Here is a 16,508-nt window from a genome sequence, read left to right on the forward strand (position 1 = left end):
TGTTAAAATTCTTCCTCCCTCCCATTTATTTTATTTATTTTTATAAGAGGTCCAACTTCTCAGAGGGAAATAAGGCTCTCATTTATGGACAGACACTCCTCGTGTGGAGACGTACGGCCACACAGACATGCACACATCGGCTGGGCTTAAAGTGCAGCCATTAGAGGTTTTTTAGACCCGAGTAAACAAGTGAAACATCTGTTCTCGGTGCAGCTGGAAGTCATAAATGCATGAGAGTGAATGTTTAAGATAAAGAGTTTATTTGGGTGATAATGTTCAGTGTTACGGCGAGAATGTGGGTCCTCAAATCTGAGTTTCAGTGATGAGGTTTATCTTTCTTCCTCTGGGTTTCAGAGCCGTTGAATTGAATTACCCCCCCCCCCACACACACACACACACACGCTAATGCATGGAAGAAATGTGTATTTTTTTTTAGTCTGAATTGATTTTGGAGGAAGCCACAGAGGAGGATGCAGCGGTTACAAAAGTTCAGGAAGGTCACCGCTATTGCATCCAGACATTTACGGCAGCTGAATAACAATAACCAGCCGACAGAAATAACTGAACAGAAACAGAAACGCAGGAGAGACAGAAGGAGGAGGAGGAGGAGGAGGAGGGCAATCTTTCTCAAACATGCATTAGATCCCTTAAGGTGCTTTGTGGGAGCTGGGAAGCTTCACAGTGAGGAACATTTACCAGCAAACAAAAATATGATTCAACCCAGGAAAGAGCACAGGAGAGTCCAGCAGGGCCACGATGAAGCTGCCGTCCAAAATCTAATTTTTATAGCATAAAAGTCACAAAACTACCATCGTATCCCTCTCTACACCTCCAGAAGGGAAAGCGGTTGACTTCCATTTTTAAAAAGAATTACCACAGAAGTGTCCCTGCAGAATTGTTTCGCAATATTGTGACAATATGAGTTGACAACAATCACGTCCAATTTATCCATTAGTAGCGGCTCCTGAAGGAGCGACTAAATGAGGATGTATGTGTTCCAGCGCTGTGGCCTCTGGATGGAGAACGGGTGACGCTCATCATCTTCCTCCCCCCTTTCTCCTCCCCGCTCCGCTCATTACAGTTTCATTGCCACATTTTAACAATATTTGCATTTGATTATTTGATTTTGCAGAATGGAAAATTGAATTAGTTGGAAGCTGATGCGACCAATTCCAAATGAAGAGAGAACAAAAACAAATAATGTGAATGGCTAATGAAAATGCTAACCCTGGGAGCAATTTAGACTCTGCTTAAACCTAAATTTAAAAATGATTCAGCAAAAATGAAAGGCCTCCCAATTAATGAGATTCATTATATATTATATAATAGAAATATATGTCTAACACACATGATTTTTATTCTCTGAAATTAACAACTAAAGCTTTTTTAATTTGTGAATCATGACAGATTTGGTGAGTTTTATCTGATGCTTTTAGTGCATATAAGGTTTGATTTGACAAGTTTTGGCTGAATTTCACAAAAAAGTATAATCGATATATATAGATGTATATCTATATATATCGATTATACTTTTATACTTTTATATATCTATATATATATCTATATATATAGATATATATAGATATGTATATCTATATATATATATATCTATATACAGTATATCTATATATATATACTATAATGCATGTAGGGAAAATTCCCATAATTTAGGATCAATGCGTGTCTTTTAAATCTTTTCTTTGTTGCATTTTATTAGTTTTTTGTTCTAAATGATTGGCTGCTAATACTTTGCTTTTTGACAGATTTTAGTGGCAATTTTGGCACTGTTTTGTTTTTCAGTTGCCGCCAATTAGTAGAATGAGCAGCTTCATTATTAGACAAGTTGGAAGTGATTCAGACACTTCTGTGCAATCCAAAACACAAACATGGTGTTATTTTATGTTTTCCTAATGTCAATACTGATGCAATTACCATAATTGTACAAATGTCACATTTCAGCAGCGTATTTATTCTAAACTGAAGCCTTCTGAATGGCTTCTACAGGGAGGAAAACACTATAAAGATGACAGCTCACTGGTAAATATGACATTTTTTAATTATTTGACTTTAATCATTCAAAAGTGGGTAAAGGGTCCAAATGAAGGGAAGATTACTTTTTTATAGTCAAGATTTTTTCCCCCATCTCGTACTATGAAAAAAGGGAAAAAAGAAAGATGCGGAGAAGATGGCTCCTCTTTTCTGGGTTATCAGAGCGTCACACCACACGGGGAGCTGATGTGGGGTTTTTCCTTCTTTTTCATTCAAGATTGAAACAGTTTGGACATTTCCAGCGCAAAGTTATATTTAGCCGCTTGGATCAACTGCGTCATCAGGAAAATATGAATCCAGATAACTCGGCATGACGGAGACGTCGCATTTACTCATGTGTACGTTCTTGTGTTATTGTTGATAGAGTTCTATACTTTTGATCAGCAATTAATTGGTAATAACTGCTGCTTTGAGGGGAATTTACATGGAACAGTTTCTGTTTGTGTTACGCTTCCATTTATTTTAAACAGGTTCCCTCTCAGAAAAGGCAAAGTGTTGTCTTCTAAATGATTGATGAGTGCAGCAGTTGTGCTTCACGGGTTCCACAGTAATGCAAACCAAGAGTCCATTTAGCTGCTGAGACCGCTCACCATCAGATGCAAATGTAACTGGCCCGAGCAACCGCAGGATGTTTGCGGCGTTCGCAGCAAACCCCGGCATGAAATACGCTGCGCGGTCGGTGCCAAAGATCAACAAATAGGGATATCAGAGAGCCATCCATCCTAAATAATCCACAGGAAAAGGGGTGCTGCAACATCCACACTCCAGACCGGCCAATCAGGAAAATCCAGCACATCCCAATTACAGCTGCAGGGATTTGTCAACCACCCTGGTCCGAACTGTAGGAAGAAAATATTCATGAATATTCATGAGAGACGCCACTTTGGAGCCCAACGGGCCTGAATATTGCTCATCGCAACCATCGTGTTTCATCAAAAACATAAAAACTAATCACTTCTCAGTTAGCCAATAATACAAAACAACAAACGTTAGATGGAATTCAATTAAAATTTTGTGATCACATGAACCCTCATGATTACCACCACACTTCATAAACCGAGTGAATCTTCTTATCTGCTCCTCTCCCCAGCCACTTTGATATCAGGCGGATCCTGCTGATCGGTGTACTTTATACACATTAGGGTCATATTTAAGTGTGTGTCAGGTGTGTGTTTTATAGCATCTATCTCCTGCAGTTAAAACCTAATGTCTTTATGGTGACTTGCAACAACAGAGGCTCTGCTTGAGATTGTAACTATCCAGAACCTCTCGAGTGACCGATCTCCACTCGGTCACCAAATCTGTATCAACTGTACAAACTCACACCTATTTATACGAACATAGAACCTAGAACCCCAGAGGCCATCAAAGCATTGCTTTGTATTAGCAACGAGCTAAAGGCAGAAAAACACTCACGTCTGAATCTGTGGAGCTTTAACGCCACTGAACCTTTTTCGAAATTTCACCAACTCCTTATGAGACCAAAAATCATCAATCGGGCCGATATATGATTTAAATGTCAGACTGCTAATGAACCAATGATGAATACCTTGGGGTGGGATATTGCTGTTAAAAAAATCTTATCAGATACACATCTAAATGGCACCTAAATATTAGCCAATCAGACACCGGCGTCCGACGACATCGTCGTCATCTGTTATAAATCAAAGCTAAAATGCTAACTGCAATAGCTCAAAGGCCTTACACAGTGGCTGTAAAATATTGAGAGCTGCAGTTATTAAACTTTGTGCAAAATTACTTTTGGCACCATAATTAGCATTTTCAGCAGGCCTGACTCTAATATGGGCTGGCATGGTAATGAGAATCCCCCCTGTGTAAGTGCCAAGCAACGTCAAGCCCACACGTCACCATCAGGCCAAAAGGTGAATTTTTAAGAATATCCGTACGCGTGAGAGCTCCTGACACGCGAGAACATGGCGTCACATTTGCTAGGTATTGCGTCTGCGCCGTGCTGACGTCAGTGCTCTCCCCCCGTGGCCAGCGAACACACAACAAACAGCCATCCTGCAGCTGGATTTTACTGGGGTCCACAAGGGCTCTTATGCACAGACACGCTACTTTGTTAATGAGGACTGAATCCCCTCCTTCGAGTGGTCTCTCTGCTCAAGCACATCATGTTTTCTAACTCCTTGTCTCTCCTTCTAAAAAACATCTTTCTTATACTGCTGAATTTTCTTATACTGATTGCGATGCCGCAGTTTTGCTAAAAATAGATAAATACATCAACTGCCAGCTTCTCACAGTAGAAAAGTCTTTTTAAACATGGTCCACAGAGTAAAACTGGAGGGTCTTGTGTTCCGGTGTCTGCACCCTTAGATCTGAAGTGTCTTCAGCTTTGATTGCCCTGACTCAGAGTATGAACACTCTCCACAGTATGTAGTTATTTGATATTCAAGTGAAGAGCCAACTATCGGCCTCTTGTTTCTTCTTAAAAAGCACATCGTGTGAAGAACAAAGATCCAACAGATTAGCATCAATGCATCTGCATGTCTGCGCAAGGAAGTGTCACTGAAATCTCCCTCGTTTATCTCAGGTTTCCCCTCGTTTATCTTAGTTTTATTAGGTAGTTGCAGCTTGCCATCGATTCGCTCGGCTAATTAAAGGGTCAGTTTTAACGGTGATTTATGACCCCATGGTTGACACTAATGGTCCATACTCTTAATCCTACTCATCGTTTTTTGCAGGAAACCATCGTCATCATCATACTCATCGCAACAAGCAGTGCAGTGGGTTGCAGTACAGTAGATTACAGTTTGGACAAGTAATCATTTATAGAGATACTATACATGGAACAGAGGATTAAAGCCAATTTTTGTGAAGAATAGTGATTATTTTGTTAAATAAACATGGGTCCTCTGTCCCCGTCCATACGCTGAGCTGTGGGGTAGATACTCTAGAGCCGCCGCTCCTCCTTATCGGGGACGCGTGATCATTGCCACATCATTGCCTCCTTCTTCCTCAGGTTTTGATAACTTAACTTCAGCAGATTCGGTGCAATAGTGCGATTTTGACTTTATTTACTGCAACTTTGTTTATTCGCTTGCATTCATGATAAATATGGGTATTGCTGCCATCATGGTTAATCAGCACAGGCATACGAGAGTCTCTTGTCTTGCCAAATTCAACCTGCTGAAACTGTTAGGCTTTTTTTTTTATTATTGTGTCATTACATGTTAACATTACCTCTCAGCACTGCACTGTGAATGTTATTATCAAAATCAAGGATATAATGATTAAAAAAGTTATACTATCATGCTCATTATAGTACCAGTACAAATTGGGCATGTTAAATGATTAATGCTGTAATGTTTTCAGGAGAATTGACTTTTTAAGCTTTGTCCTCCTGATATTTAACTTTTATATGAGCGCCGAAATGATAAAATCTCCACTTGGATTGGTTTTATATGAATAACACAAATCTTAAGTGACGTTTTTAAGAGTCCAATCTAACCATCAAACGACTCCAGCTGTGATGAGAGAAATTAGAACAGGATCTAAGCATAATAATGGACAAATGATAAAGGCTGAAGATAACCAAACCATCTGTGTGGAAGTTAAGTAAACTTTCAGTCGACGATGAAAATGGGAAGGGTAATGAATTCTCCGATTGCACAGCCAAGTGGAGGAAAATAATAGCTCAGAAACTCAGCAAAAGTTAAGATTATTCAAACAATTAACAAGCCAAATCATAAGCTTCTGTTTGTGACTCATTACAGATGCTCCATGACTGTCCCACCTCTCATCTCCCTTCTTAATGAGAGCCATTTCTTGATGCGAGACAAATTGCAAGTCACACTTTAACAGGAAGCTTTGTTTTTTCCCCATCTCTGTCAGCAACAGGCGGCATTATGACTAATCGCTACTTAGCGGGTAAAAGATGATTTCTGTTTGAAGAAAATGCCATTTTCAGATAAGGGCCTGCTAGCCGCTAATGGCGAATCATAATACATCAATGAAGATGGCAGGTGGTAAAAGCACGATGGTTGAGCAGCATAACTTACTGGAAACATGGAGTTGCTTGGTAATTGACATTAAAGAAAACAGGGTTTTTGGGCTTTAATATGCAAAATAATTTAGGCTCAATTTTCAAGCCAGGTCAGTCCCTTCCAATTAGCTTGAGGGATTATATTACCAGCCACAAGGGACGATATATCTGCATCTGAGCAAAACGATCTGAATAGGGATGAAGAGTTACAATTAAACACAGCCAAAATGCCTCATCAACTCGAAAAGATGGTTAAAATAAAGGACGGTAAAGGTGAGCGCAGCACACAAATGCTGCACTGACCGTGATTACCGCCGTCTTTGTGCATAACAGATGATGTTTTTTTGTTCTTCATAAGAGACAAGTGACCGTCAAGTGAGCGGGATCCAATTAAACCTCTCTTTCCCAGGGTGCCTTTGTTCTTGAAGCTTCCCCAATTACACATCACACCAACCAGGGCTAAACACTGTGTCATTTGACTGGAGAAGGACAAAAAAAACAGTCAGTAAACAGTCAGGGTATACCAGATGAGGTAAAAGTAATTTAGTGAGGCAGTGATAAAAGATGCTCCAAACGGCTGCTCGTACTGTGAATTTCATCCTCTTTTCCCCTAACACTTAACGCTAAACTATGAAGTAACCCTGAAGTATTAACATTGATGTTTCCCAAGCAAACCTTCAGTATTAACCTACCATTAAATGTTGTTTTAGCTTAGAGTAGGTGCAACCATGAAGTGAGCAATGCTAACAACATCCACTCTCGTGATCAATGTGAGCATACACGTTAGTTACAATGTATGAAAATACTTATGTACTCGGGACATGTTGACCTCATTAAAGGTGATGGTGGAAACTTGGAGCTCCATATGCTGCAGATTACTGTCTCTGGAACAAGGAGGAATGAATCTGCTGCTAAGTTTTAGAAGCATTTCTCCATATTGGCTAGCCGTCAGCATAGATCTAGTTGTCCATTTGTACTAGCGTCATTTATGAGCCAGAAAATACTTTGTGCACAGCTAACCTGAATTAAATGTGTTCCTGAAAATGGTGTTCCTGCAGCTGTAATTGTTTCCATTTCCTGTGGTGCAAACCCACAGAGGTATACTTCAGGTAAATACTTTTACAAACTGGAGATGTAGGTCCTCTACTGTGAAATTTAATAACAACTAGCTTATGAAAGGCAGCGTGTTTCGCTAAAAATTGATAACAGATCAGACGAAATTGTCAAAAAACCATGTTGGGGAGCAGAAACCTGAAGGTTCCCCACCTCATTTGACTAACACGTCCATGCGGGAACGTGTGATGGATGAGTGTTGGTGCGGCCCATCCAGCTGCTCTCTATCACGTTACATGGAGAAGACAAAGAAACAAAGAGTTGTTGATCCTGTGATTCATATTCGGCAGCTACATTACGATGACTGATCACCGAACCCGCATTAATGACAACAATGTTTGTTTTCCGTGTGTGTCAAATGAATACACGGCTGAGTCGGCCGTGTCTATAGCACTTGTGTGCAGCAGCATATTACGTCCCCATAGTTACACAAAGGTCATTGAGATTGTTTGCGTGCACACAACTCTGAAAGTAAAAAGGTAATACTATCCATCAAGATTGCATGAAAAGAGGACAATAAAAACAGAGTGCGCTGTATAATAAACCCGCCCCATATCTGTGTGCGCTGCTCAGTTCATCAGAACACACATGGCGTGAATACACGCTGCACACGTGGAAGAGGTCTGGGGCTTTACACGTAGGCATGTTTAAATCACAGAATAACGTCGCCTTCCCTGAGTCACGTACTGGTCACCAGAGGGGTACAATAGCTGGCAGGAGACTAGATGCATTATGCAAGTAGAAATTGAACTACGGTAATCATATTGTCTTTGTTTATTCTGAGAAATAACTGGCAGGAGGAAGAACTGGACTCTAAAATGAATGCTTCAGCCCCGTACTGTATGGATGAGGACTCGGTCAGCTGCCTGGGGAAGCATGGAGACCTGATGGATTTTCAATTAACCTCCATTTTTTACTCTTTAGCAAACATTCCTAAAAGCTCACATGCTAAAACGTGAAAAAATAACTCCGTACATCTGTTTAATTTGAGAATTACCGCGTCGCTTGCGGTCTTGCTGAGCTAACAGCATTTCTGTTGCGCTACACGAACCATTATTGACTGTGGGACACAGACTTTGCCCCGTCCTATTTAGTTTTCAACGGGCAAGGTGTCCTCTTGCACTTGTGTGTCTGCTTCTCAGTTAGGATTACTCAAAAATACCCAAGGCTCATGACCGCTGGCCCGGGTCAGCAAGCAGAGCGGCCGTTGATCGATGCCGTTCCCTCTGAGCTCGGCTCCCTCGCCATCCTGACGCCCACATCGCTGCTGCTGGTGTATTCTGCTCACATCAGCCTCCTTTCATTTGGGCTGGCGCGTTCGGCATCTATTTGCAAATTTGGCAAGCTTGATAAGAAAAATTCTAATCAGGGTTGTGTCCTGACTCTGTAATAAATCAGCGAGTTAACAACTCAACTGCTCATCTTCAGAACAAACCCTCAAAGCTCGAGAACCAACTTGAAGGATGAAGTCGTTCTGCTTTTTGAACACAGCGAAGCACTAATGTCAATTTTTTTTTCTTTTATAACCCAGCCTGACGTCCTTTCTCATTTTCAGTCCATCTTTTCAATGGCCTGTTTCTGTCACCTTTTTATTGGTGCCACGCTGCCTGGAGGGAGCCAAAGTCTTTCTCTCTCTCACATGGACACACACACACAAATAGCTCCACAACCCTGGGTACTATACAAAGTCTAACCCAGAGCCTGACCTGGACCTCAGAATTGACATTTGGACACATGAGGCCTGTTCATTGGCCCCCTGAAGGCTTGTCTTCAATACTTAAAGAAAGCAATGATGTATGATATGAATCCACCCCAGAATGTGATGGAAGACTGGACATACACGCCTATTGTGTCTTTGTTCCTGGTTCGCACAGAAGTTCAATATTTATTTGAGCGACAATATTGGACAGTTTTGCTACCTTGACATTAGTGTTTTTATATAGATATATTTGGACTGGAAAACAGTTATTGTGTTGTAGGTTGCCATGGGGATTAGCTGTGGTCTCACGGGAAATTGCAGCAACTGAGACAGTAGTGTCTAAAATATATATATTAAGGAACAAGATGAAATCAGTCCTGCAGTTGTATATGTCATATAGGTTTCATTGATATTGTTTGCAGAGGAAATAGTTGTTGAATTTTGCACCCATTATTTTCTGCTGCCCGGGTTTAAGTTCATAGTTTTCGGTTCTGGCAATTTTTGCATGTGCTTTAAGATCTGCATGTACTGTGTGCAAATATACCATTTAGACACAAACTCACTCAAGCTTTCTCATCAGAGGGAGCTGGACATGTCCTGTCCCCAGGGTGGGCCGCAAAGAGGCGTGGGTTCTCCCTTTACTTTCTCCCGATGGTCGCCGGGGCTCTCCCTGATTTCCATTGTCAGAAGATGAAAAACAACCCGGGCCTGCAGGTCCCTGATGTGGTTGCACTGTTTTTGCATCATCTGTGGAATAACGGAGCACGCTCAGTTAACAAGGACCACGGGTTCTTCTTCCAGCTCCAAATAAAGCTGGAATTCTCAATCTTAACGGCCACTATAGGATACTTTCTCATTTATGTTTTTAATAAAACATTATTACCACCTTTGCCCAGTTGAACAGAACACCAAGAGGTGATACGAACATGTCCAGATCTTTCAGAACTGCCTGTGTCACTTCAGAACCACACGCCAGAGGTCCAAGCCTGGTCTGACTCTCCTTCTCCTGAAAATTCACTGTCTTTGTTGGTCATGTTTCCACGGATAACACAAAAGACAGAGGAAATGGTTGGTAAATAGAAAGCCAGCCAAATAGATCAATTTGTTTTTAAACATTGAGGAGCAATAAATGCGGCTGTAGGCAATGGACGCGGTCAGGAGCCGCACCAGAAGGGTGAGTTAGTACGACTAAAAGCTCCTCAAACCTTACACACCACAATAATGCGACTGTGCTGCGAGGAATAAAAAAGTTTAAGTAAAATTGTTTTATTGTCATCGACCAAACAGCAGCGTCCGCTCCTAACAAATAGGCCACATTCATTTGGAGCACTCCCGTTATTTCCTGTGTCGGTGCAATCAACAACAGGCTAATAACTTTAACTCATGTTAACAACAGCGATATCGTTAACAAACAGAGATAACAAAAATTTACCTCTGACACGGTCATTCCGCACCACAAAACAAGAGAATTATTTTTTTTTAAAAATATCCCTCTCTGACTGTAATCAACGTTTATTCAACTGAGCCTAGCATGTTGGCTAACAGTAGCCACACAGGTGTCTTAATGATGGTGCGTTCACGGTCCCCGTGAGATGAATCTTTTTCGAAAATATGCTAACATAGCTGATTTTTTTCCCATCTTATGTATCTATTTGAATCACCTTAATCATCACGATCTTTATAGTGTGATGAGGGCTCATAATAAATCTTAAAGACCACATTTATCTCATCTCACAATATTGACCTTTAAATATTAACCGTTCCGGCAAAATAAAGCAGATGCAGTGAATAAAGACAACAGTCAGTACTCACTGCATTCATACCCTATATTAAAGGTTATTATGTGGCTTAATTCAAGTTGTGTTACATCACACTGGCACCGCTGCAGACGGTAGCTTATTTGCTTTTACCAGTTTAGACGGAGAACCACATGCATGCTCCTGGTGGAGGTGGATGTTTATCCCTGTAGCCCCCTTGTGGATTATAATGTAAATGGAGGGATGAGGGCAGCTGGGCGAGATGAAATACGTGCAATAAAAAAAGTTCTAAGATGCAGTTTCTGCAAACACACAAGCATACAAGTCTCATCTTGAAGTGAGGTGCTTGAACAGGTGCTATTGACAGTGTTTAGGTGGAAGCCCCCCCAATCAAAAATTAGACAGCTGCTAATGACACTTTCAGGAATCAGGGGGGAGATAAACAGATAAAAGGTGATTCTCTAAAAGAAATGGATTCAACAGCACGGGTAGAAAAATGCACGGTTGGAATTTCTTCGTTGTGTTACCAGGTACATGTTAAAACAAGATCAAACTCACAAGATTTATTGTTCCTCTAAGTTTTGTGACATAATTTCTTTTTTTAATCATTTGGCGATGGCGCAGCTTTACTTTTTATATACCAAACTCTGTGGAAGGCACATTAGGATGGATAAGATTTTTTTTTTTTTAAAGGATAAACACCCACATAATACAAGTTTATATAACTTATTTTTCAGATTTCGCCCGAACAAAGCCAGCAGTGATCCTCAGAGAGCCGCAGAAGTTTTAGGCCCTGAACTACGCAAAAACAACAAAAACAAGTGTTTTTCAGAGCACCTTTATTGGCTTTCTGTGACCTTTACAGTGGATGAACCGCTTTAAATCTGGCAGCCTCTGCAAGCAAATCACCCTTCAAACAGGCATACCAGGAATAGCTGAATTAAGTTAGCAAAGTTGTGTATCTTTAGTCGACACGACTGCCTGCATACCTCAATAAAAGAGCTCCACTCAAGTATTGGTTGACTGGATGCCACAGGAAGATGGCTTTTAATAAGATTCTTCCTTCCGAACTGTTCTATTTAAATCTGCCAGACGCTCTTTAAGATTTAGTCTAAACTCTTTAGTGTCTAAAGTCTTTTATGAGCTGTGTTTCAAAGAGCGGCAAATAAATCAAGCGAGTGGTCCACGTTTGAAGGATCGTGACCATTTCGGAACGCAGAGAGATTTGCTGTGTAAACGGCATTTAAAAAAAATCTGTGTCTCCATTTACATGTTTCTGATTTGTGTGGGATAATAACCATAAAACCTTGTGCTATACTTTAAACAGCTTTCAGCTTGTTATACCTCTGGATCAATCACAGAGAGAGTGTACATGCGTGTGTGTGTGTGTGTGTGTGTGTGTGTGTGTGTGGGTGAGGTTTCCCACACAGGTGAGGCCTCAATCAAAGATGACACATTTGTCCTTTCATTTATGCGCGTGCGTGTGTGTGGTCAGACGTATGTACGCGTGTGTGCATTTGCCGTCCTTTCTTGCGTCACTGATGTCGGTTTCTGCGCCAGTGACAGGCCCCTCCCACATGACCAGGCCCCTCCCACTTCCTGTGCATCAGTATAAAGGCTGGTGTGGACGCTGTCATGCTCTCAGTCAGAGACGGAACACTGTAGGAGCCCAGCTCAGCTTCTTTACGCTCTTCTTAATCGAACTACTGCAGGTAAGAAAAAACATAAATGTTATAAAATGTAAATTTTATGGTACAGCGGGAAGAATTACACTATTCATTATTTTCAACTGACAGAAGGTGTTTATATATTTACAGATTTTTAATTAATAATGGAGAATTGATATTGATTTGAGTCACCTCTTGATTTAAATATATTCAAATCACTTGACCTTTTATTGTGATTTTTAAATTCACTTTATTAAGTAACACTCAAGCACATATTGTAAAGATGTATGAGTCAAAAATTGGAGAGGACATGTCAAATATTTAAAATTAAATGAGTGAATACTTTACAGATGCTGTAAACAGCTATTTAAATTGATGTCTGTCAATGCAGATAATCAATCAGTACGTTCAGTCAAAATTCTGCTCAAAAAAGAGGCATATTTGTCACAGTCATTCACCATTTCCTTTAAATGACTGAGTGGTTATTGTTTTTTTATAAGAGGAGAGGAGGAGGAGAGGAGAGGGCTTTCATGAACATTACTGTACCACATCATTACCAGCTTGTTGAATAATGAATTAGATACAATGACCAGCTGCTAATAGGAATTATATTAGCATCAAGAGAATGAGTATTTAAACCACCAGTGTGTCAATTTAAAGCAAATTATTCAGATGGGCCGTCAGGCGTGAATTACAACGATGTGGAGCATCTTCACATCACTTAATTAAAATTTAAGAAGGTAGCGGCGGGCTGCAGTGAGGTGCTCCCGCTCAGTTGGGGTTGGATTTGTAAACTCTTATTTCTGCTTCGTCCAGGAAAATCAGTCGTCCCATGAGACGATGTGAAACTGGACACCAGTTCAGAGCTGGGCAGCAAACAGAGTTCTAATAATCACAGCAAACATGAGGGAGAAGCACTTCTGAGGGATGAGGAGCTGAAAGCCTTGCGGCAACTTTGGTTTGTCTAATTGGACAATTATTCTCTGCGAGATTGTCTTTCGTCACTGCTAATGTGATGGACTCCAGGAGCAAAACGCATAAACGCAGAGAATCAGTCATTTTGCTTGACAAATGCATGAAGAACAACCTCAAATTCAGTAGTTCTGGGATGCAAACAAACAAAATTATTCATGTAAAATTTCAATATGGGTGTGTTTGGATGTTAAGGAAGGCAACAAATAATCTGGGGGGGATCTTGATATCAAATATGATTTTCCTGTTTTGCCTTTGGGACTCTGCTAGTGCGTTAAATGGCAAGAGCAGGATCGTGCGATAAAAAAAGACAATAATAATAATCTCTGCCTGAGGGTCTGGCTGGCCCATCAAAGGTCAATTTCCCCAAAGGTCAATCATGGTCAAACATTCGTAATGTTTTATTTTTGCTTTATTGGCTTATGAGCTTACATAAGGGTATCAGAAAGAGGGTGAAGCAGTCATATTAGCTGATTTGTTAATCAGTATTTCTTTTTTTTTTATTTCTCTTTTACCAGTCATGAATGTAGGACTCTGTGTGTGCGTCCTCCTGGCTGCTTTATCCAGCAGTTCCCTGAGTTTGCCCTCACATGTCACGGTAAGAAATGTAAAAAGTAAGAATAAAAAATGCAAACTTCATCACCTTCACGCACTTATAACTCTCCTCCCGCCTATTGAAACTGGATGTGTTTGCCCTCGTAGTCACAGAATGCTCCGGGTGAGGCTCTCCTGTCAGACAACCTGCCCACTCACCACACACGCCAGGCTCGCTCCGCTCCAGCGCCCCCTTCAGGCCAGTTCACCAACTACAACCAACCCCAGGATAGCGCTGATGCCCGGAACAGCCTGAACCAGCTTCTGGCCAGACTGCTCTCCAGGAAAGGTGAGCCGCACGTAGTAAAGTGATGAAATGTCTTTCCTGCCTTGTTGAATGCACACGCCTTATCTTCATTTGCTCCCGGGGCTGTTTTATTCCTCTTCTCCCTGACATCCATCTTCCTGCAATTGGCCATCACTCATGCTGTGTCTTAGTCCCACCATCTGGCATTTCCCACCTCCCTCCAGCCTTCTCTCTGTCCCCTCATCTCCTTCCGTCCTTCCTTCAATCACCCTCTGCTTCCTCTCTCTCTATCTCTCTCTGTGGTTGTACATCTTTGTGAATCCGAGTCGCCCTCAGAGACCTGCTGAGCCCACAGCTTTTACAAAACAACAGGTCAGCACGTCTCAATTCGGGGACCTCCTTCTGAGTTATCGTTTGAAATCAAATATTCCCTGAAGGTAGACAATGTGACCGCGAGCAGAGAAGAAAAAGCAAACCAACCCCCTGTCCCAAGTGCGTCATCATGTCGTGTGTGTCTCCAGGCTCTCCCTACCAGAGCAGAACTTCCATCACCAGCAGAGCCAGTGGACTCGCTCCCAGCCACAGGATAAAGGACAGGGACTACGTTGGCTGGATGGACTTTGGACGCCGCAGTGCAGAGGAGTATGAGTACTCTTCTTAAAGGCATGGCTTCACTTTCACCGAATTATGAACCCCCCACCCCCTCCTGACCCCACCAATAAAAGCTACCCACAACCGACGAGCCCTTTTCACACTGCACTCTTTAACCACAGGCTGACCTCTGCATCCCAAGAGAGTTCAGCGCCATTGTTTAATGTTCGAGCATGGTCAGGAAGAGCGCCCTCCAGATCGCTCCCCTCCACATTATATTTAAACCCAGCCATTCAGTCGGGATGAAAACATCGCAGATTGTAGTTAGAAAAAGAATTATTATAAGTAGGTAGAATTATGCTGAAGACACAAATTCAACCGCTGATTTCTTCTCTAACGAGTTTTATTCCGATGGGAAGCATCAAAAACTTGGAATGAAAACAGCCAGTGCAATTCTCAGACATCCCTTGAAGGCACGAGGGTCTCAGAATGTGTCCCCGCTAACTGGATTTTAATGAGCGGCTAGCAGATCCAAAGGGGGAATAACATCCTAACTTCCACTTCCAGCACAGGATTGTTCAAACAGTGTGATCCAAAAATCATTGAGGTTCTGCATCATTGTCTCTTAGTAGGGACAGAGAGTAACCCTGGGTTTAAACATGCAGTGTGAAAAAACAAAACCACAATGAGCTGCCCACCGCAAGCTCGGAGTGGGCCTCCCTGTCAACGCATCATAGACCTCATTGCTGATTCAAGTCAGGGTTACGAAGGCAGACAGCAAGAGGAGAGAGTTTTATGATTAAAATTATATATGTATGTATGTATGCGCTCCTGAAGGCCTGTAATAAACATTTCTACCAAGTCTCACGTCAAATCAGATTCAAAATAAAAGCCCTGTTTCCTCTAATGTCAGCGAGAAATGCGACTGCATTTGTTCAGGATTGCGATGTTATTATGTTCCGGGGGCACAGTCGGTGGGTTTTAATCTCAGGGTTTAATGTGGCTGCTGTAGAAGAGGGGGGAAAAAAACGTAAATTCTATACGACTTCCTAGAAAGTTGTAAATATCAATCAGGCTTTCGAAGGATACGGTTAAATATAGATCTACAGGCAGAACCGGGCCGCAGAATGTATTTAAACCCGCTGAGATTATCATGCCAGGTATCATCAGTCCCTCTGTGAAGAATAACGTGACAGGGAGTGAAAATGAAGGAATCCAGGCAGAGATGGATCAAATGCTAATGAGGAGCAAAGAGAGGGAACGGCTGAACATAAAGTTGGATTCACACAGGTGTTTGGGAATCATAACTGAATTGAGATTTAGGCTTAAAAAAAAAATGTATCTGATGTGAATCTGTCCAATTGCCATTAAGCAATATAAATGTTAAGTGTTTCTGATTTCTGATGAGAAGAGAGTGGGGTTTGATGTGTCTGTGATTTATGATCAACTCAAATAAATAAAGTAACACAAAGAATAAGGGGGTGTCATATCTTGGTGGAGAGGTCTGCTCTAGTGTCATGAAAAGTAGCTCAAACCTATTTAGAAAAAAGAAAAATTTCAAATGTTGTGCAGTAGATGGATGGTGTCCTTATATTTACCAATAACTCTGATATAAAATAGACTTCAAGCCCCTAATTTCAGAGGAATAAAACCCAATTGTGGAAAATAACCCTTCTTAAAAAGCAAAAGCATGTTACAATCACATAACACCCCTCAGGAGTTATCTGCTCTACACTGCCCCCAAACGGAAATGAAGAGAAATACACCTTTACTTTTCTTAACGTTGAAATAATTAGACCATACACTGTGTGTG

At 41.4% G+C, this 16,508-nt stretch overlaps 1 protein-coding gene and 1 long non-coding RNA gene across 4 annotated transcripts; one reads left to right on the forward strand and one right to left on the reverse strand.

Annotated features, from left to right (window-relative positions):
• Positions 1-2,038: 2,038 nt before the first annotated feature.
• On the reverse strand, positions 2,039-10,833 carry LOC130532864 (uncharacterized). 2 transcript variants are annotated; one of them, XR_008952446.1, is made up of 4 exons: positions 10,778-10,833; positions 9,754-9,888; positions 9,431-9,614; positions 2,039-2,888 (listed from the first exon to the last, which is right to left on the reverse strand). It is a non-coding gene; the product is annotated as an uncharacterized LOC130532864 (long non-coding RNA). The 2 variants fall into 2 exon arrangements; XR_008952445.1 differs by lacking the exon at positions 10,778-10,833 and adding an exon at positions 10,300-10,452.
• Positions 10,834-12,179: 1,346 nt separating this feature from the next.
• On the forward strand, positions 12,180-16,172 carry ccka (cholecystokinin a). 2 transcript variants are annotated; one of them, XM_057045771.1, is made up of 5 exons: positions 12,202-12,336; positions 13,108-13,249; positions 13,782-13,861; positions 13,966-14,146; positions 14,626-16,172. In XM_057045771.1, the coding sequence occupies exons 3-5, from the start codon at positions 13,784-13,786 to the stop codon at positions 14,763-14,765; spliced, it is 399 nt and encodes a 132-aa protein (XP_056901751.1). In that variant the 5' UTR covers positions 12,202-12,336; positions 13,108-13,249; positions 13,782-13,783; the 3' UTR covers positions 14,766-16,172. The 2 variants fall into 2 exon arrangements, with proteins under 2 accessions (XP_056901750.1, XP_056901751.1); XM_057045770.1 differs by lacking the exon at positions 13,108-13,249 and having other exon boundaries at positions 12,180-12,336.
• The last annotated feature ends 336 nt before the right edge of the window (positions 16,173-16,508 follow it).

The sequence above is a fragment of the Takifugu flavidus genome, chromosome 10 (genome assembly GCF_003711565.1).
Source record: "Takifugu flavidus isolate HTHZ2018 chromosome 10, ASM371156v2, whole genome shotgun sequence".
Classification (NCBI taxonomy): domain Eukaryota; kingdom Metazoa; phylum Chordata; class Actinopteri; order Tetraodontiformes; family Tetraodontidae; genus Takifugu; species Takifugu flavidus.